The sequence below is a fragment of the Anser anser genome (assembly GCF_964211835.1).
Source record: "Anser anser genome assembly, chromosome: 1".
Taxonomy (NCBI): Eukaryota; Metazoa; Chordata; class Aves; order Anseriformes; family Anatidae; genus Anser; species Anser anser.
Window position 1 is genome coordinate 49,580,857 of NC_139720.1, and position 19,711 is coordinate 49,600,567.

The 19,711-nt window shown below is 36.9% G+C and overlaps 1 protein-coding gene and 1 long non-coding RNA gene across 3 annotated transcripts in view; one reads left to right on the forward strand and one right to left on the reverse strand.

Annotated features, from left to right (window-relative positions):
* Positions 1 to 1,604: 1,604 nt before the first annotated feature.
* LOC310893020 lies at positions 1,605 to 7,353 on the reverse strand. 2 transcript variants are annotated; one of them, XR_014578649.1, is made up of 6 exons: positions 7,239 to 7,353; positions 5,871 to 5,923; positions 5,674 to 5,768; positions 5,005 to 5,091; positions 2,561 to 2,780; positions 1,605 to 2,494 (listed from the first exon to the last, which is right to left on the reverse strand). It is a non-coding gene; the product is annotated as an uncharacterized lncRNA (long non-coding RNA). The 2 variants fall into 2 exon arrangements; XR_014578648.1 differs by lacking the exon at positions 5,005 to 5,091.
* A 91-nt stretch (positions 7,354 to 7,444) lies between these two features.
* The window catches only part of DCN (decorin), a 38,582-nt gene continuing 26,315 nt past the window's right edge, over positions 7,445 to 19,711 (forward strand). Inside the window, exons 1-2 of the mRNA XM_083821478.1 lie at positions 7,445 to 7,857; positions 12,003 to 12,235. Of these exons, the coding sequence (XP_083677604.1) occupies positions 12,031 to 12,235 (205 nt within the window). The 5' untranslated portion in view covers positions 7,445 to 7,857; positions 12,003 to 12,030. The remainder of the gene's footprint in view (positions 7,858 to 12,002; positions 12,236 to 19,711) is intronic.

Genomic DNA, 19,711 nt, shown 5'->3' on the forward strand with positions numbered 1-19,711 from the left:
TTATGTCCTATAATTTAAAACCAAATAGTTATTTATTTTTGTGACTCCATTCCATATCCTCTTTTGCCAAATATTACTCATTTTAAACTGACACAAAAATGGCTGTAACTGCATTGCAGGCTGTGAATGGGTTGCATGTAGTGTGAACTCCTCCTCAGAGAGCTGAATTTTCTAACTGTGACTGAAAGAAAGGTACATCCTCCTACAGAGGTGATTCAAACAATTTGGAGGATAGACAGGATGCACAAACACAGTGGAAGACCTTTAACAACAAGACAAACGACTGTTCCAACCTGTCCAAGTCTCAAGATCCAACTTACAGTGGTTTTGGTTTTATAAATGAAGGGCAGGCTCTGAACAGATTTTTGCTTGCAAATATGTGTGGCTTCTTCAGAGGTAAGCTTTCCATCTTCTTATAAAAATGTGATACATTTATTTTGAAACATCCCGTTTCATTTTTGCATGTAAGGCAAAACAACTCCATCTTTAATGTAGTTGGTAGATCCAAACTAATTCAATACACTGTGGTTTTCAAAGGTGATTACTTTGTTTAGGTGCCTGTGGTTTTGTTGTTGTTGTTTATTGTTTGTTTTGTTTTGTTTTGTTTTTCTCTTAGTCCTGTTTTTTTGGTCTATTTTTTCATTTTTTTTTTCCAGTGCCTTATAAAATACTTGATTTTCAAAAACTGCTCTTTGAATGTCTCTCTGAAAATCAGAACTATTAGGTGTATAGAGGAAAACTGATTGTCACTTTTCCAAACCTTGATTTAGATCTCTAAGGATAGGGTTCCTGGTATATTACGAGAGATCAAGATGAGTCAAAAGATTCAGTGGCCAGATTTTGAAATGGGGTAAATCACAAGATGTGCAATCTCTATAAAATTATGATTCATGTCCACTGAGGGTCTGTCACATCATGTTAATAAATTCATCTATTACACATGCAGGCCTAAAAACAATAATAATAATAAAAACAGTGAGCTAAATAAATACAAACCAAGCATACTCATAGACAAGAACAGAAACAACAACAAACCAAGCCAAAACAACAAAAAAAAAAACAGTGTTTCCCTATTACTCCTATTAATTCACTTTTTATTTATTTATTTATTTATTTTTTCCAGCTTCACTATGGAAAATTGCTGTTGAGGAACATCACCACCAGTTGGTCTGAGTAATCTTTTTTGTATATAGTTAGAGCTTATTTATATAAATAAGTGCTTATTTATAAGAATAAAAGTAGAATCTGCTTAAAATCTGCCAAACAAACAAACCAACAAATAAAAAACATACCTGGTCTATCCATTCATGTGTTCAAGGCACTAGTTAACAGCAAGATAAATAGAATGATTCTTCAAATACTTAAAGAAATGCAATGGATATTTTGAAGACTGTTATCTGGTCTATAGTATAACTCTCTGGATTTAAAAATGAATTCTTAAATGCTTGATGACCTTAATTTCAAGTGATCTTGGAAGAAATCTAATTCTGCATTGATTATAAAAAAAAGATTTAGAAGTTATTCATGACTTTTATTAAATTCTGAGACATGTTACAATTAAAATTTTCCTTTTGTATCAATTTCCATTTTGCTTTTCTTGAAGATACTTGTATTCTTACTTTCTGTGTCTTAAAAAACAGATAAAATTTGTGTAAAACAGAATATTCTCACAATCACTTCTTCCACTTGAATGCTAGATATCAACTGTGTTATCTGAACTCTGCTCCCATGTCATTATTTTTCCTTATTATGTTTTCAAATTTTCTCAGATGCAGTCAATTACTTGAAAGGTTCAATAATTATGAAGTACACATCTTTTTCATTAGAACCCCATGTGATATACTCTGTTTAGACAGAGTTGGCTCCTTCATAACTAACTCATCACCATCCACCTTGAGATTCTCAACAGTCTTCTGTAGTGTGGTAATACAATCCAAACAAAAACAGTAACTTATGATGTCATTGCTTATATCTTCAAAGTCACTATTTTATATGTTTAGTTGAAGTTATAAATTATTTCCTCAGCAGATTTCCAACATTTAAAAAATTACCATTTTAATATAGAGAGACACAAACACAAATGCTACTATAGATGTCCTCCTTTTGTTATTACACTCCTTATTTCAGGACTTTCCTCAGTAATACAGTCACTAGCTTCCTCTAAAGCAGTTTGCTCTCTGTGATGACTAAATTGGAAAACAAGGATGACCTGGCCATTCATATGTTTTTCATAATCTGGGAATAGGCTGTTCAGAGCTGCACAGGATGTGTCTCATTTTGAATGCTGGTTCATAACCCCTGACTAACAAAGGACACGCAAGGCATATAGTTCCAACAATTGCATGAATTATTGTCATCCTTTTCTAGGGCATTGTGTAATCCAGATGGGATGATGAAAGTTGTCCAGAGCATGATCTAAGGTCCATCGAAATGAGAATAAAGGTTTGGATTTTTCATTAGAACCTTGAAAATTGTTGGACTTCAACTCAGGATACTGAAAAATAAAAAGAAAAGTCAAAATCTGATGAAACAGTGCACTTTAAATTTCTTCTTCTCTTACCTAAGCTAGTCATCTCTCTTCTCGAGTCATCACTCCGTCATTTGTGGCCTTCACTCCTACAGTGAGGTTTATTCCCATAGGGAGTTGTATCTTCCTGGGCCCTTTGGTGAGGGGGATACACTTGCACTTTATTTTCTTCATGTAAGGGATTTTTTGGAGGGTGGAAGACTTAACACTCACACAGAAGTCAGGCAGGAAAAAAATGTGATGTTGTCTATCACTGAAAAAAAGTAAATGGGGTACCTCAGTATCATTACAAAAGCATATCAGTGTGTACAATAAGAAAAGGTTTTGCATATGTTTTCTTTATTATTAATTAGTCACACTAATTGGAGATTCTAGGGTCTTTGGTCCCATGATCACTTTTACTTTCCTCTCATTCTTTGCTCCTAGAATGGATAGCAGCTCGGAGTACGGGTACAAATCTGATTTTATATGTTCACTGTGTTTTTGAGGAAAACAAGTTAAGAGTGATCACAAAATGTGCATCTACACCACAGAATTGTAAGGAAGAGTTAGGACAGGCTTTGTCCTCAAGGATTAAAGTTAAATTCAGAACACTGGAAATCACAGCAAGTAGTAAAGCTATATTGGTATGAGTTAGCTGCTGCATCTTTTGGATGTACTTAAACAGAACAATTTGATTCAAGAGAGAATAGACAGACCAGAGGAAAGGAAAAACAGTGTCAGGAAAAACAGGAACAAATTACACTTTCCGTAGAAAAGAGACCAAGGTAAAGGACATGATCACGTGTTAAATACTTCAATTGTAGGCAATTTGAGTTTGTTTCATTAAGAGAGCTGCAAACTCCATAGTCTCCATTCAGAAAACCAGAGAGATGACAAAGAGAGGTGGTTTACACAGTACATGATCTTGTGAGTGGGAAAGGGAGAGAAAAGAAAACAGACTGACAGAAGAGACTTCCTCCAAAAAGAAGGATTTCTATTTTGAAATTTAGTTGCTTTTTGTTCAAACAGTTGTACAGGAGGTATTTTCACTGGTACAGAAAAAATAACGTTACTGATAGTATCACAGAATCACAGAATTGTAGGGGTTGGAAGGGACCTCAAGAGATCGAGTCCAACTCCCCTGCCAAAGCAGGTTCCCTAGAGAAGGTTACCCAGGTAGGCATCCAGACAGGTCTTCAATATCTGCAGAGAAGGAGACTCCACAACCTCCCTGGGCAGCCTGTTCCAGTGCTCCATCATCCTTACCATGAAGTTCTTTCACATGTTGGTGTGGAACTTCCTGTGATCCATTTTTTGGCCGTTGCCCCTTGTCCTGTCCCCACAAACCACTGAAGAGATGTTGGCCAAATCCCTCTGTCTTCCACACTTAAGGTATTTATAAACATTAAAAAGATCCCCTCGCAGTCTTCTTTTCTCAAGGCTGAACAGACCCAGGTCCCTCAGCCTTTCCTCACAGGGGAGATGCTCTAGGCCCCGTATCATCTTTGTGGCCCTCTGCTGGACTCTTTCCCGGAGACCCATCTTTTCTTGTACGGGGGTAGTACTTGTCCAAAGTCTGATATTTTGGTCTTTTTGATTTGTAGAAATATAAAGAAGTACATGACTATCATTTATGAGGTCAGAGAACACTGAAGGAAAATAGGTATTCAAAATACTCAGAAATGGCAGTTCTGTCTCTCTAACTACTTTCCCAGGCTGTGCCTGGGTCAATATTTACCTGGATCAATGTTTATTAAGCTTGAGTCAATATTTACTTGCATTTTTAGTAGAAGAAGTACATTGCTATGTTAAAGAACATCTTTCTATGGGTGCTTGGAAGAAATTATGCACTGAACAGAAAAGAGAAGAGACAGCCAGTAGTATATTACAGAGAACAGTGGATGACATGCTAGGGAGCAAGTAAAGCCCAGGCGTGAGACATAGGAGAGGTGGCAAGAGCCCCTAAGAGGCAGCCAAACAAGAGATCCTGTTTCATCCCATCCCCTGCTGGGGACAGGCACTTGACTAGCTGTTTCATGAGGACTTTGAAGCAGATTTGCCTGCCCCACTTCCTTACCACAGCAACCACAACAACTCTAACCAGGTGCTGATCATCAAAGCTGGCGTCTATTAGAAGGCAGCCCAAGGAAAATGCCTTTTTCAGGAGAGGAAACTTAGAATGAGGAAGAACCTGAATCTCTGAGCTACCATGTCCCTGAAGGGCAGATCCTGTCCTTCTTTGCTTTCATTCCAGTAACTTTCTGGATTGCAATAAATGCTACTCTTCTTTCCCAGGCTCCCTAATTTTTTTTTATTTTTTTTTTCCTCCACTCTTTGAGAGCCAATTGTGTCGGCTCCCTCTTCTTCTGAGGAGGCGTGCAACCTGTACTGACAGCTCCTGATGCTTGCAGGACACGTCTATCTTCCAGGCCAGCCCCACGCTCCAGGAGCTATTCCCCCAGGGTACTTCTGCTCCTCACCGGGCAGCTGCTCACCCCCTTCCAGCAGAGACTTCCACTGGACCTGGGCATAGTCATCAACAGCAGACAGTCTGGCTTGCTCTCCTATCTCCTGTCACTGACCTATGAAAGGTCCACAAAATAAGCCATGAGCAAACAAAGCAGATGCTATCCATCAAAATTTAATAAAAATACTGTTATATAAATATCATTAATATGCAGTTGCCTGTAACTTTCTGGGAATAGGTATTTGGAGCAGCATGTAGCCCTATAGGTTGGTTAAATCGGACTAAGATTTTATAGAAACCAATTTTTCTAATTTTTTTTTTTTAATGTTGACTAAGCGGTTGTCAAAGTAGGTCAGACGGACAAGAAGAGCTTATAGATGCTACGCCCTGTATATAGTCATGTTCCTTTAAATAACATACTGACTTAATATTGTTTTGTACTGTTTGTTTGTTTCAATGTCATTTTTCTTCTGAGTGACGTAGCAGAATGCAAAGAAAGGGAATAAAAGAATAATTGTGTCAGAAAGGATCCCACATCCCCTTATAAGCACACAAAATACCTAGAAAATAGTGTGCATTAACACTTTATAGGGTACTGTACTGATATTCGGTCTCATAAGTCCCCACCACCTTAGTTGCTCAGTCCCCCAGGTACTCCACTTTGCATTTCAGGAGGGGTTGGACACATAAAACATACCTGCTCTACTTCTGGGTATCAACAGTCAGAATTAGGGTTTTTCATAATTCCTAAAGGATGTGACATCTGTACCCTTCTGAGGTTCTTGGGATGGACTTCATTACAGAAAAAGAAAGAAAATCCTCCAGTTGATGAAGATGTGCACCAAGTGCTCCACCTGTTCTCACCTTGATCTTTATATTTTTGTTCAACTATACCTCTTGCCAAAGACAGAAAAGAAAGAGAGGTGGCTCTCCATCTTCTTCCATGCCTTCAAAGAGATGACTAAGTTATTAACTTGTAACACCTTTCAACCCCATACCAGATATCAGAACAAATATATTACAGTTTTGCTGGGAAATATAAATGGATTTTATGAAACAAATTGACAACAAGTTTATCCTGACCTGTTCCTCATCAAAATCTTGCTTTGAAATGTATTTTTAAACAACCAGATGCAGCTGGTGACCAAGGTTCAAATAACTGACATTACTAAGATGCAGCCAAGATTTCAGCAAGCCTCATGGAGACACTTCTGGACAAAGATAAGGCTTTGTTGTAAGCATGAAATCTTGGAACACTACTAATCGTATGTAGAAAAAAAAGTCGCAACAAAAATCATTAGCAGTCTTGAATCCATTGGTGAGGCGGAGAAAGAAGGCAGAGGAAGGCTTGAGGACAGGGAAGGAATAAATATTCCTTACTTTTAGAATTAAATATATAAAGAAGCTGTAATATAAGGTCTCTGATTACATCTTTGTGCTACACCGACCAAAACTAACAGTCAATTATTCCACCATGTTTTCTTCCACCAAAGAAAAATTTTAAGAGCTGTTTTCTTGGCTCATCTTAAAATCAAATTAAAAGAATAGCTAAAATTTCAAGATTTTATTGTGTTTCTAAAAAATCTGACTTCTTTTAAACATACTTTCACATTTTACAGGCTTTAATTTCAGATTTGCACCTGGTCCTAGCCTAGGGGTAGAAATAAAAGGATACAAGTCAAAACATAGAGACATAAGCCTCCAGTATTTAGACGGGACAGTTAACAGCACAAGGAAGCTACACATGTTCACAATGTGTTTGGATAACTAACTAAATAATAATTATTGTATTTATTGTCCTTTCTGGTTTCTAGATTTTTTTAAATTGTGCAGGAACAGAGAAATTGCATTTTAGATTCTATTGAAATTTGCATCAAAAGAGAAATTAATTAAAATATAAATCTGAACAATTAGTAAAAGACATTGCTTCATTCATGTTTCAAAAAAACCTACTGTATATCATAAAAAAAAAAAAAAAAGAGTTGAATCTAATTTCTCCTTTCCTTTGTTGTTCTGGTAAAAAAAAGCAGTAAAAAAAAAGCAAAGTTTATATAAAACAGTTTTAACCACAAATGCTACAATAATTCAACTAATGAAAACATGATTTTCATATATATCAAAAACATGCTGTAGTATGAAGAAATACGTAAAAGCCTATTATTAAACAGGATAATAGTAGTATATTACACTATATACTACTTGCTTTACACAATGATTATAGCATAAGCAGAGGCAGGTTGATATCTGTATAAATAGTTTTACCTAAAGCTACCCCTTTTTTCTGATGTTAATCTCCACTTTGGCTAGCTCTAGGATAAATTTTATATCCTTTCCTTGAATTACAAGTATTATAAACAAGAGGAACAGCCAAACTTTCTCAGCAATGAGTCAGAAAAAAAAAAAAAAGAAAAAAGAAAAAAGAAAAAAAACCAGTTAAAACCAAGAAAACTTCACTAAATATATGTTTTAGAGACTGAAATAAAATAAGTGAGATGATTTACAGCTACACATCTGTCTTATAGTGTTCAGGCAGTTTGGGAATCTAAACAGATGAAAAAGGAATAAAGCAAATGGAAAAAAAAATAAGGAAGGAAAAGAAGGCAAAAGAGCTGATAAAGTTTCTGGCTACAATACAGGAGACATATCATTACCATATGATCTAATGTGGGTGTCAGCCTGGATTGTGTTCATTGAGAGAAACCTTATTTTTTAACTGTGCTATGGAATAGAAGCAGGAGGGTTTTCCACCAAGTGACAGTCGCTGAGCTGAACTTACCCCCTCCTCCTTTCCACACCTGCAAAGCCTTTTGCCTGGGTTGAATATTTAGTTTAATTACATCTCAGCTTTGAGAGCTCCTGTTGCAAATCCCTGGATTAAAAGGTATGGTTTTCAGTAATTCTTCTGAACTATGTTGCACTAATAAAACTTCAGGCAAGTCTACGGCAAGTAGTTGAATTTTAACAGAAGCAAGGAAAAATCCTACTAAATGTTTAGCAATGTTAAATGTTGTATCCAGCACTTTTGTTTCTTGAAAACATGAAAATGCATTCTTAAGGACTGTGCACATTTCCTACTGTTTATTTGACTGTTCTGTCTCTTGTTTTGATTTGTATAAGCACTGCTATAGTCCTTTCTTTTTCCGTACTGTAAACTTTTGCAGTAGTATATTCTCTGTTTGCAATTCAGTGTTTAGAATCTGTGATGTAGCGAGTGTAAAAAAAAGAAAAAAAAAAAAAGTGTTGAGTTCTTGTATTTCTTGTTTAAATGGCACTCTGAGATATATATATTTTTTATTCAGATTTCTTCATATGTATTCCAAACTTTAATGAGTGTAATTTTTGATTTGAGAGAAAAAGATGTGTAGTAGATAGTTAAACAGGATCGGTGTATGTCTTTGTAATGTTAGAAAGTATTATGTTACAGTGTACAAATGAAGGATATATTTAAAGAAGCTGCCTGTGAATGAAATATTAGAAAAGAAAATTCCTGGAGTTGAAATCCCTGTTAAAAGAATTTTAGTCTCTTTTAGACTCCCAACATTTTTTTCCCAAATCTAGACTTTAAAAAAAACAAAAAACATAATGAAGGAGATTTCTTTGAAACTGAATGTATTGTTTAACTTGCCATTTGTGGCATTTTGAGAGATGTATGATGGTGGAAGAATTAATATTTAAAATATAATATTAAGGCAAACTGACAAGAAGACCACCAATACCGTGGTGACGTGAACTGATGAAGCATATTTCCAGTGCTATTTTGAACTGAAATGTGGCCAAGTCTATGCTATAGTTTCCTCTGTTTGTGGAAAAGTCTTACTCATTGTAAACACATAATTAAAGCAAATTTAAACAGTTCTGTCCTGCAGACATAAATATTGTGTCACAGACCTTTAAGAATTCAGAGTTTATTTTCCTTCCTTATTTTTTTTATAAATGAAATGTAAACATTTCTTACTAGTACATTTTTGTATATATTTTGTATCTGTTTATGTTCATTTACACATGCAAACAATGTGAACAGATATGTGTGCCTGCAGTAGGAAAATACATAAATATATGCATACACATATCTATTTTTAATTCTTGATTAATATGTAATTGTGTTTGGTATTTTCTCTGCTGTGATCAGATTAGATCCTTGATATCCTTTGTTGCCTTACAGTCCTCCTTTATACACAATTCTTTCTGAATTTGTTATAGTTTTGGCAAAACAGGGACCAAAGGAAAAGGCCTGCTACAGGTTTTCACTGAGATAAGTGAAGTTCATCAATATTAATATGATCAAGTACTAAAGTGTGAAGACACTTCCAGAGTGCCAGTGCATTTTTTTTTTTTTTTTTTTTTTTCCCTCTTCCCTCCTCCCTCCCCCTCTCCCCCTTGTGAGGGGAGGGTGTTAGTAATTTAACTCCAGGGTAAGATCCTGATTGTGCATTCTTGGGAAGGGGGTGGGGGTTGGGGGAGGATGGTGCTTAGGCAGTGACACTGAAAGAAATAGCAACAGTTTTTAAAAAATATAATAATATGCAAGAAAGAGCTGAGATTTATTTTTATTTTTTTTTAATTACTGACTGACAGTGCCATGCCGGGGATGGTGCACATCTTTCCCAATGTTTGTTGATGTTAATAAGCATTTTGAAAAATACTCTGTACTCAGGTAGCATTTTATTGATAATTTTCACAGAGCAGCTTATTAAAATGAATAGTGATGATTTAGCAGGTTTGCATTCTCATTTCAAACTATTAATAAGTTGCATTGTTATTCTATAATCATCTGTACATAATAATAAGTATGCCAAATCTTGCATGAAGTTAAACCATAACTTACCACAATGTATTAACATGACATTGTTGTGACATCCTTGCTTGCCCATCAATACTGAACTATAGGGGTATAGGCTGGGCATGGGACATCACCCTGAAGTCAGCAGGGGCCAGAGTAGGAGGGAGTGCAGGAGGATGCTCCACCCGGGAACACAGCCTGTCCCAGCTACATGACACGAGTTTGTATGGCATGGGGCTTTGCTACCAGGATGGGCTAAAAGGCTTTGACTCTCTAGCTGATGTTAGGGTCTGCCAAGTTCCTCAGTGCATATAGTGGGTAATATGAAGGTCTACTCCAGGAATAGAAAATACTTTCAGGTCTAACTAAGAAACCAACTATGTTTCTTATAGAGATAACAGAAACAATGTTTTTCTCCACCTGAACTCACTTTGAAGTCTTTGGGACATCTGAAGATGTTAGACACTTGTTTTCCTGTCAGGTAGATGACAGAACTATAAACTGATTTTAAAACATTATCATAGTTGATAAGGTAACCTTATCATCCTCTTAAGACTGAACCTCAGAGGTTTCTGCAGGACTGCATTTTTGACATCTGTAGGTAAAAAATTGTAAAGGAAAGTGAACTCAGGCACAATACAGATTGTATCTAATTCCCGGCCTGTGATTTTTATATTTTTACTTTTTTTTTTTTTTTTCATACTATTTCTGTTAGAGTACCTGGATGTGGTATTCTAGAGAGGCCTCAGTATGCAATGCTCACCTAATATCAGCTGTCCATGTTTGTCATCTAGTCCCACCTAGTAGGCTCCTTATGTCAATAGAGAGAGGGAGACATTAATTCTCCTTTTCCTCCCTCCCATTTTTTTTTTCAATCTTCATTAGTCAATATGGAGTTGGGAAATGATATAGCACACCCCTTACTGTTGGATAACTTCTAGATAATATAAATCCCAACTAGCACACAGACAAGGCATTTCATCAGCAAATTTCAATGATCTAATTATTGACTTTAAGAAGCCATTGAATATTTTTGCTTTCCTTACATAGATCAGTATCTGTATTCAGGAATATGTTAAGTTTCCTAAATAAAATACAAGTTTGCCTTTCTATCATTTGATGACTTGAAGGCAATTTTCTTTTTGTGTATTTGTGTTGTTTTTAAACCTATGAAAGGTTACAAAACATAAGCTTCCTTATGTAAAGTAAATAGTAAAAGAAAGTAATTTTCAGAAGATTAGCTGATCTCTACAGACCTGACACAAAACATAGAAACAGCTGTTTCATAATTTTTTCTTAGTGACAACAACATAGGTAGCACAATGTACAGTGTGTAGAAATGCATTTAGGCCGAAGTCCTGAAAACACATATTAAAGCAGTTTTGCTTATCTGGCAGTGTAGCAATCAGTAGTAATTCATAATTCTGTAAAGTTGCTTCTGAGCATGAAAGACTGCAGGATGAGGCCCTGAAGTCCAGTTAGAAAGTATGCTGACAACACTGCAAGCATCAGTTCAAATGCTTACACATTACAAAGCAGAGGATTTTCAGGGTGCATTGTTATAATGTAAAATCCCCTAGCCAAAAGTCTGGAAAGAAAGCCAAGAATATCTAATATAACACAACATTGTATTCCATTTTATTGTGCTGTTTAAACTGAGAATGAAGTATAGCTTACTTAAATAGCTAAAGATTTTACCCCCCTCTCTCTCCACCCCATCACTAGATCTTTTTCTCAGTCAGCTTTACTATAATTTAAAACACACAGCAAGCTGGCACTTTAAAAAAAAAAAAAATGGTTTCTCAAGACATGACATACTGCATTACAGTGAGTTTGGGAACCTGAGGTTCATCCCCAGGGAACAAACCCATTGCTATGAAACAAATGCTAATGAAATCAAATAGACTGTTACGTTGGCAGAAAACAGACACATGGAAAATGTGGGTTATTGTGTTGACTGTTTTGCATAACAAAGTTGACAGTGCTGCCTGTTCCTAATAAATATTACTCTAAATGTGCAAGCAGATGTGTTTAGAGTTGCCTTTAAATCTCTCTGTAAAAATAGGCTATTGGCAAGTAGTTACCAGACTCCTATCGCATAACTGTCTTATTTTCAAAATTCAGATTTCATTTATTGAAAGGAACAGTTATGCAACTGGTGGATATGCTGGACCTCCTTCAGCAGGAACTGTGCAGCTATGGAAAAATTGCTACTTCTGTTTTAAATTCCCTGCTTTGGATCCTAGGTTCTGCCTGGAGTCGATGAACTAAGCCATGAAGCTGGCTCTCCTCTTCATCCTACTGCTGCCAGTATGCTTGGCCAAGCCATTCCACCAGATGGGCCTCTTTGACTTTATGCTGGAGGATGAGGGGTCGGCTGATATGGCTCCAACAGATGATCCTGTCATATCTGGATTTGGGCCAGTGTGCCCCTTCCGCTGCCAGTGCCATCTCCGCGTGGTGCAGTGCTCTGACCTAGGTAAGCCCTGGAGTGTGTCCAAAGGGTCCAGTCATGACCACAAAATATGTTTGATCTTTTATGTATATTTTATGTATGCACATTTCATTTGTTCTTTGAAACACCACAGATTTCTGTTGCAGGGAAAATCACTTTTCAAGGCTATTCCTTCAAAACTGTATTAAATAAATTCAGTGAGGTTAGATGTGGGTATGGAAACATTTTTAAAAGGTCTTAAATTGCATGGTTCAGACTCCAACACCCTTAATCATACTGACAAATACTTCAACATAAAAATCATCCTATTTCCATAGGATTACATGAGCATGGAACAACCAACACTGAATCATGGAACAATCAACCATAGAACCAGCTCTTTGGAGGAAAGAACTTGGAAACACTCCAAAACAATGAACACATTTTGGAGTTCCTAATTAAATATCTGTCCTAGACACTGTTCAAGCTGTGAGAACTTTTCTTACAAAATCCCCATACTCCCACAAGTACAAGGGCTTGTCTATATCATCAGGCCAGCAGGATATGAAGCCATGCCTGCCGTCACTGTGTTCTGACTTTACCATGCAGAAATCACAAGTAATGAAGTTGACTTCAGTGTAACTGCTTCTGGTTTATGCCAGTTTTAGTCAGTCATTTCAAAAAAAATATATATATATATTTCTGTTTGTTTTTGTATTTCCTCACTAGGAAATTAGACAGTTTATTCAGTGAACAAACGAATATCTTGTCATAATTTTATAGATTATTTTTTTTGAGTCTTCTCTCAGATGTTTGAATGTATTTCTGGTGTTTCTATTTTCCTATGTTATAACATTACCTTTGATAATTACTGTAGGTCATGGCACAATTCTAACAAAAAAGGCTTGGGTCTAACTGTGGTGGGTGTTGTATAAGTACAGAAACGAGGGGGAAACATTAGTTACATCCCTAGAAACTTCTGTGATTTTTTTAAAGCAAGCCACATAATTATGCAACAGATATGTTTGGCAAGGACCCAGTGAACAATGCAAGCCAAGTTGCACAAATGAGCACAGACTAACCTACTCATGCATTCATAAAACTTTCACGGTACTGGCCCTGTTGCAAGATTTTTCTTTTTCACTGTTTAGATACCAGATAGTAGCAAACAGGGAGTGGGGAGGAGGTTGCCCCGCATACCATGAAGACCTTAGGTTTTATCATTGTTATGCTGGATAATGCTGTTGGAATTTAAGTTATTTTAGGAACTTTTCCCCAGTCTGTTTCAATTCTGCAGAATGTAAGGAGCTTTCACTCAGTTAAAAAGTAGAGATACTCACACAGGAACCCTTTGTTGCTATACTTGCTCCCACATTCATTCAGTTCCCCTTCATATTCATGTGGTTTCCAAGGGGGTTCACTACAGTCCACTGCCTGCAATTGCTTCTGGGTTAATAAAATCCCATAATGTCAAGGAGACTCAGAAATAAAGTGATTAAAGCCCCAGGTCTATGTTTTCCATATAATTTTGAGAGGGATGATAAGAAATACATTTTCAGCTTGGTTTAAGCCCCCATAGTGCAGATATGGAATGAGAAGCCAGTGCTTTTGAAGCAGCTGGGCTGATAACATCCAGCCCCTGGGCACAACAGAAGTGAGATCTCCCTGGGGTTCAGAAATGCAGTCCAGCAAAATAAGTAATATTTCCCTGGCGGAGCTCAGGGAAGTTATAACCATTCAGCATTATCCAGCCTTGGCACGAAGTTTTCTCTATCCCTGTCACGTGTAGCTATGGCAGCCACTTCTGGGCCTGGCCCAGATGGGAGGCTCACCAGGACACAGGTCCAATGGACACCCCTGAGAGTGGGGACAGGACAGCTGAGTGTGCCTCTGTTCTGCACTCCTCCTGCCTTAAGTCTGTTTCTGTGTGACTCAGGCTCTGGTGAGGTCAGATTTACCCAAAGACTTGAGGAAAGCCAGAAGCTGACTCTAAGAGCTCAAAATTTCTTTGGGAGCAGTGGAGGTTCTGCCAAGTTGACCAAGTATGCTCCTTGGCTGTCAGATGAAGGGCACAGGGCACAGTGATCAGGGAGACAACGTGTATGCTGGAGCCTTAACACCAGCAATGAGAGTTGTAACTCCCTGCAAACCACTGCTCCTGATGTGCCTTTCCCTTGCAGTTCCAGGCGTTTCCTACCCAATCAAATTAGCTACCTCCCTCGCCCAGAATTATCAAATTGATTCATGTAGTCCCATGGGCACTAATTGAAGAAAAGCTTCAGGCAATAACAAGACTCCTCCCAAGGATATATTAAGAACTTACTAAATTAAATCCTTGTCCACAAAGGAAAGCTGTAATCTAGATCCTGTCTTCTACTCTGTGGCATGGAAGGAGGCCTCCTTACAGCTGGGTGCAGGGGGCAGGTTATAACAAGGAAGCTGGGGGACCTGACTTGGGCTACTTACGGAGATTTCTCTTCTTCTTCTGCATGCTTCATTTTGTGCCTGAAGGGGCATTTACTATTTGTAAATTCTTGCTGTGTAAGGAAGAGTCTACTACCTGACACAGACTTATGTGGAAAATTAAAAACAACAGAACTATAACATCCAGGAGGGCCTGGAGGTGAGGTTTGGCCCTTTTATTGTTACTTATTTTTTTTGTTTTTTTTTGCCTAGTTTCCATGTCCCAAGAGTACTCGATGGGAATATTAAAAAAAATACATCTAAATTTTATAAAAACAGTGAAAAAAAAAAGCCTGGTGGTCTAGTTACACTAGTGTCAGCTGAATTTTTGCATTCTTGTACTTTTAAGCTTTAGTCACATCTTCCTAAACACATACCTTCAAATTAATTTATTTTGCCTTCGAGCCAAAAGCTGAACTAGCAGGAAAGAGAACACTGTCTTCTCACACCCCAAAGAAGAATTCTCTCAGAGGTGCAGTTACTGACATATTGAGAACAAGGCCCAGTGTGCCTACCTCATATGAGATTTATTACCTTTGTGCAACAGGCTCAAGGATCTCATCAAAGAAGACCACTGTGGCATTTTTATGAAAGCCCTGCCTTTTCTGAATTTTCCTCCTGTTGCCAAAAGAGAACCATAGGTTCACTTTTTGATCATGCTTCAATAAAGGCATTACTACGCTACAGCTGTGCTTTTTGTAGAGATAGTAATCTTCCTTATTAGCATGCACTGCAGAGTGGCTGATATAGCTGGTCAGAGGCAGCTCTTCATGTATCAAAATACCAAATATAGGAAAGACATGAAGTCATCTGCCCAGGCAAAAATGCCTTGTGAAAGCCCTAGGAAGAGTTGACAGTTCAATTTAAAGTCTCAGCCTCCCAAAGGGAGTCTCAAGAAAAGGTTCCTCTCAGAGTGCCCTGGTAGACAAGAGAAAGAACATGTAATTATTCAGCCCTGTGGCAGATGCAGAATGCTCCTTAAGTACGTTCAGTGATGGTGGACAGAGCTTTATTTCACCTTCAGGTGAGTCTAGCAGCCCCTTATGAATTGAGCAGTGTTTGTATTCTGTGGGATGTGGTGAAATCGCCTTCCTTAGAGACTTCACAGAAGGTGAAGGTTCCTTCAGCCATCTTGCCATGAGCATCCATGGGGGCTTTGTGGTCTCCAAAAAGTGCAGGAGAGATGAATGTCAGTAATTAAAGTTCAAGCTGTATTACATCTTAAATTGGAGCTTTGCTCACAGCTCAGAATTGCAGAGTTTTTCCAGCTGTAAAGAAGCATGTATTGAAGCTCAGCATGGATGCTGGAGTGTGTATTTGAAAAGTACTTTGAGATCAGCAGGTGAAAAGCTCACAGTTGTGTAAAACATTATTCCAGGGATCCAGTAACGTGAGACAGTTTATCTGAATACATAAAATGTCTAAGTTATATTAACTAATAGCCCTTCAACACCTGGATAATGCTAACATGAAAACAGCTAATTTATTAGTTGACAAAAGACAATTTACCTTGTATAAAATCTTCCAAAAGTAACTGAACACCCATTTTCTGATCATATCTCTGATTGGGAACCTCTTCTCTCCTTTTAAAGGAAATTAGCTCCTTTGGGACATACCTTGATTTGAACTTCCATTGTCAACACAAAATATTCTTAAAGAAAAATAATACTTACCTTATTGGTGATCAGTATCAGTCATTTTATGAGTCCAAGAAAATAGACGGAAAAACAGAAACTGTTGAGTACTTCAGCTTTTAAATCTCTACCATTACCATCCTCTCTAAACCGTAATTTTTATAGCTAAATGTTTAGTTCAAAATCTGATGGGTTTCTAAAAGTGCAATTAGAAAAAAACATGAATGACCAGATTATCTTAAATGACCAGATATTAAAAAATATAATTTTAAAATAAATGTTTTCATTAACTTACGTTTCACTTGTTGAGCTTTTAGGTTAAGTTATTAAGCTATGTGTGATAAAACTAAAGGACGAAAAAGTCAACTTTGAGGATAGCAACATTGTTTTTCAATAAATTTGCCATGATTATAAAAATTTTACTATCTATGCAGTTGACATACTATTTTGGGTCTGTGTTGGAAGTTAAAGAAACCATGAAAGAAAGCCCTAAGCTCAGTAAACCTGGAAACAATTATTAAATTAAGAAGAAAATAATTAGAAAACACTCTTGAAAAGTTGTCAAGAAGAAAAATATTGGCTAGATGTAGACTGATCTATACTTATAAAATATTAGCTTTCTCCACTGTAAGAACAAAAGACAAGCCTTGTTATAAACCACCAGTTTTACTACCTGAATTCTTGATGTTCCAGTTCCCATTGATAGACATGATTCTGGGTGAAAGTTAGTTCACTCCAAATACATCTTCTCTTTATTTGTTGCCTGCTCCAAGGTAACTGTTACCACTTCTGTGTGTTTGTTTGCTGTTTTTGTTTTGTTTCTAGATTTATTCACTTGTTTTAGACTAGAAAATACAATTTAAGAAAGCATAGTGGCAGGAATGAAAATCCTGAGTGCCAAATGCAAGTGGTACAAGAAGTGACTGTTTTCTGGTTCATAATAGAACAAGGTTTCATTTCTAAAATATCCCACAGTACAAATAAGTAACTAATAGCTAAAAAAAAGTGAGTCAACTGTTAAGTCATTACAGAACATAGCGCGTAACTGAAGCACTTCAATTATACTAAATAATCACTACTGACATCTACTAATGTTATGGACATCTATAATATTTGTATTAAATTCTCAACATCTTTATATGTTGTAGTATTTGGTAACAGATATATTTATTTAGAAACTGTTTATATTTTCAAGACACAAAACCTGTGCTATTCACCTGCTAAAGACTTCCTGCGAAGTCTTAGAAAGATCTAGGGAGTCCAAACGCTCCTTCCCAGAGTTCACTGAGAACCCTCAGCCAGTAGGGATGTGACCTAGGAATTTGTCCTACCTGAAGCCACCAACGACAATAGCAAAAAACCACCAATACCAGCCTCCAGCCACTCAGGAAAAATGCTTTTACAGAGTTCAGTTACCATGGTATTTAGAAAAGTTTCTATTTTTAAGTGTATCTTTAAAACATCTTCCTAACCCAGGTTTGAGAGTATCATTTCTAACCCTTCTTTATCAACTTTGGATTCACTGGTCTGTGTTTTACTTTATCCATGTCCTGGATCTACCATGTGGTTACAGGGAAAAAATATATATTTATTTTTTTCTGAATATATTTTTGTCTTTTCATAAAGTTCAGGTCAAATAATATGTGCTTTACAATGCATTGTACATTCTTTTGAAACTTACTTCTCCTGTTTTACATACTTGTCCTGACTGACAGTAATAGCAAATGCTAGAATTCTGTTGTATTGTGTTTAAAGGTTCGTTCATGCAGAGCATTATTGTCTAGAAAAGGAAAGGAAAATACTAGGAAAAGAAAACAGGTAGAGCAAAAATTTCTTCTTGGCTTCTCAGCAAGGAAAGTGATGGAAACAATGAACACAGTCATACAGGGGCCTTTAAAACCAAGGACCATGCCCACAAATGTGTGTGTATGGGGGAGGTGTTGTGGGTTTTGTTCTTTCGTTTTGTATGTGTTTGGTTGGTTGGATGGTTTGTTTTCTGGGTGGCTTTTTTTTGTTGTAGGGTTTTTGTTTGTTTGTTTTTGTGTAGTAGTTTTCAGCTCATGGGATTGATGGCCTTGAACAGGTCTGTACACCATTGTCAACAGGGTTACATTTGCTATACATGCAATCATACGGTAGACTTCTCAGGCATTCTATAAAGAATGAGAAGAGTGAAAAACAACATTTAAAGATTCTGTGTGTACTCTCTGTGCATGCTCTTAGGTGAGAAGACACCTAGGAGGATATCCCATACTAGCCTGCTGTTCATTTCCTGGAAACTATTTGGAGTGCTACAAAAATCTGTTAAGGAGAGGATGTTGGCAGTTTTTATTTCAATATGAAAAATAACGTAATAAATATGAAATAACATAAAAGCAGTGAAAACTAGAAGCCCACCTGATTTCATGGTAACTTTAGGGATTTAATGGTAAAATAAATGGACAGATTATTTCTAGAAATGTTACAGCATTACAGACATGCAAATATAAATGAATTTACAGCCTGGTTCTGTAATATATCATCACAATTGACATGTGCAATAGGTCATCCTAGAAACAGCTTCTGCTGCATCATCCGCATCACCTAAAATATGAAAGCCCAGCACAGCCTCAGTTTCCATGCTAGAGCATTTTCACTTTGGACATAGCATTCAAGCTAATCACTACAAACATTCAAGTTAAACACTAAGTCTAGAAGCTCATTTTCCAATAAATATTTTCATTTCTACTGCTCCAATGTGGGCCTCAGACACTAAATTGGCTCTCAATGAATTCATATTTTAGGGTAACATGGAAGAAGAGTGTTTGTACTGGTGCAATAGACACTCTCTCTCAAAACAAAACAAACAAACAAACAAAAAAACACCTCCGTCCAAGAAATGTAGGAGCAAAGACATAAGTGAGTTAGCCAAACAAGACTAAAAGACTGTTATCATTCAGCTATAATGCCTTTTCTTTCCATAAATTCAATTAGGATTTCCACACCTTCAAACTGAGGAGATCATATTAATTCCTCACCACTGGAAGTAAAAATGGAAAAAATAAAAAGGGGGGGGAGGGAGGGAAGAGGGGTAACAGTGCTAATAATGTTTATATAGCGGCAGCAGCAGAGAAAATTTAAAAAATACAGTGTGTTAATACAAGAATAAAATGAAAGAGAAGAAAACCAATGGAAGAAAAACAGGAAGGCAGACAAAATAGGAAAGATTTAAGGAGGAGGGTATGAACACGAAAGGGAAAATCTCACTTTTTCAAGGGAAGCCATAAAAGAAATGTTTAAAAAAGGAGACCTATAGTAAGTTTCAAATACAGGTGAGGGAAAACGAAAAAGGAACTTAAGATAGGAATCTAACGAAAATCTTGCAGCTTTCAGGGTCAGGGGCTAAAATTTATCTTCTCTTCTTTATTCTCTCACTCTGTGGTGG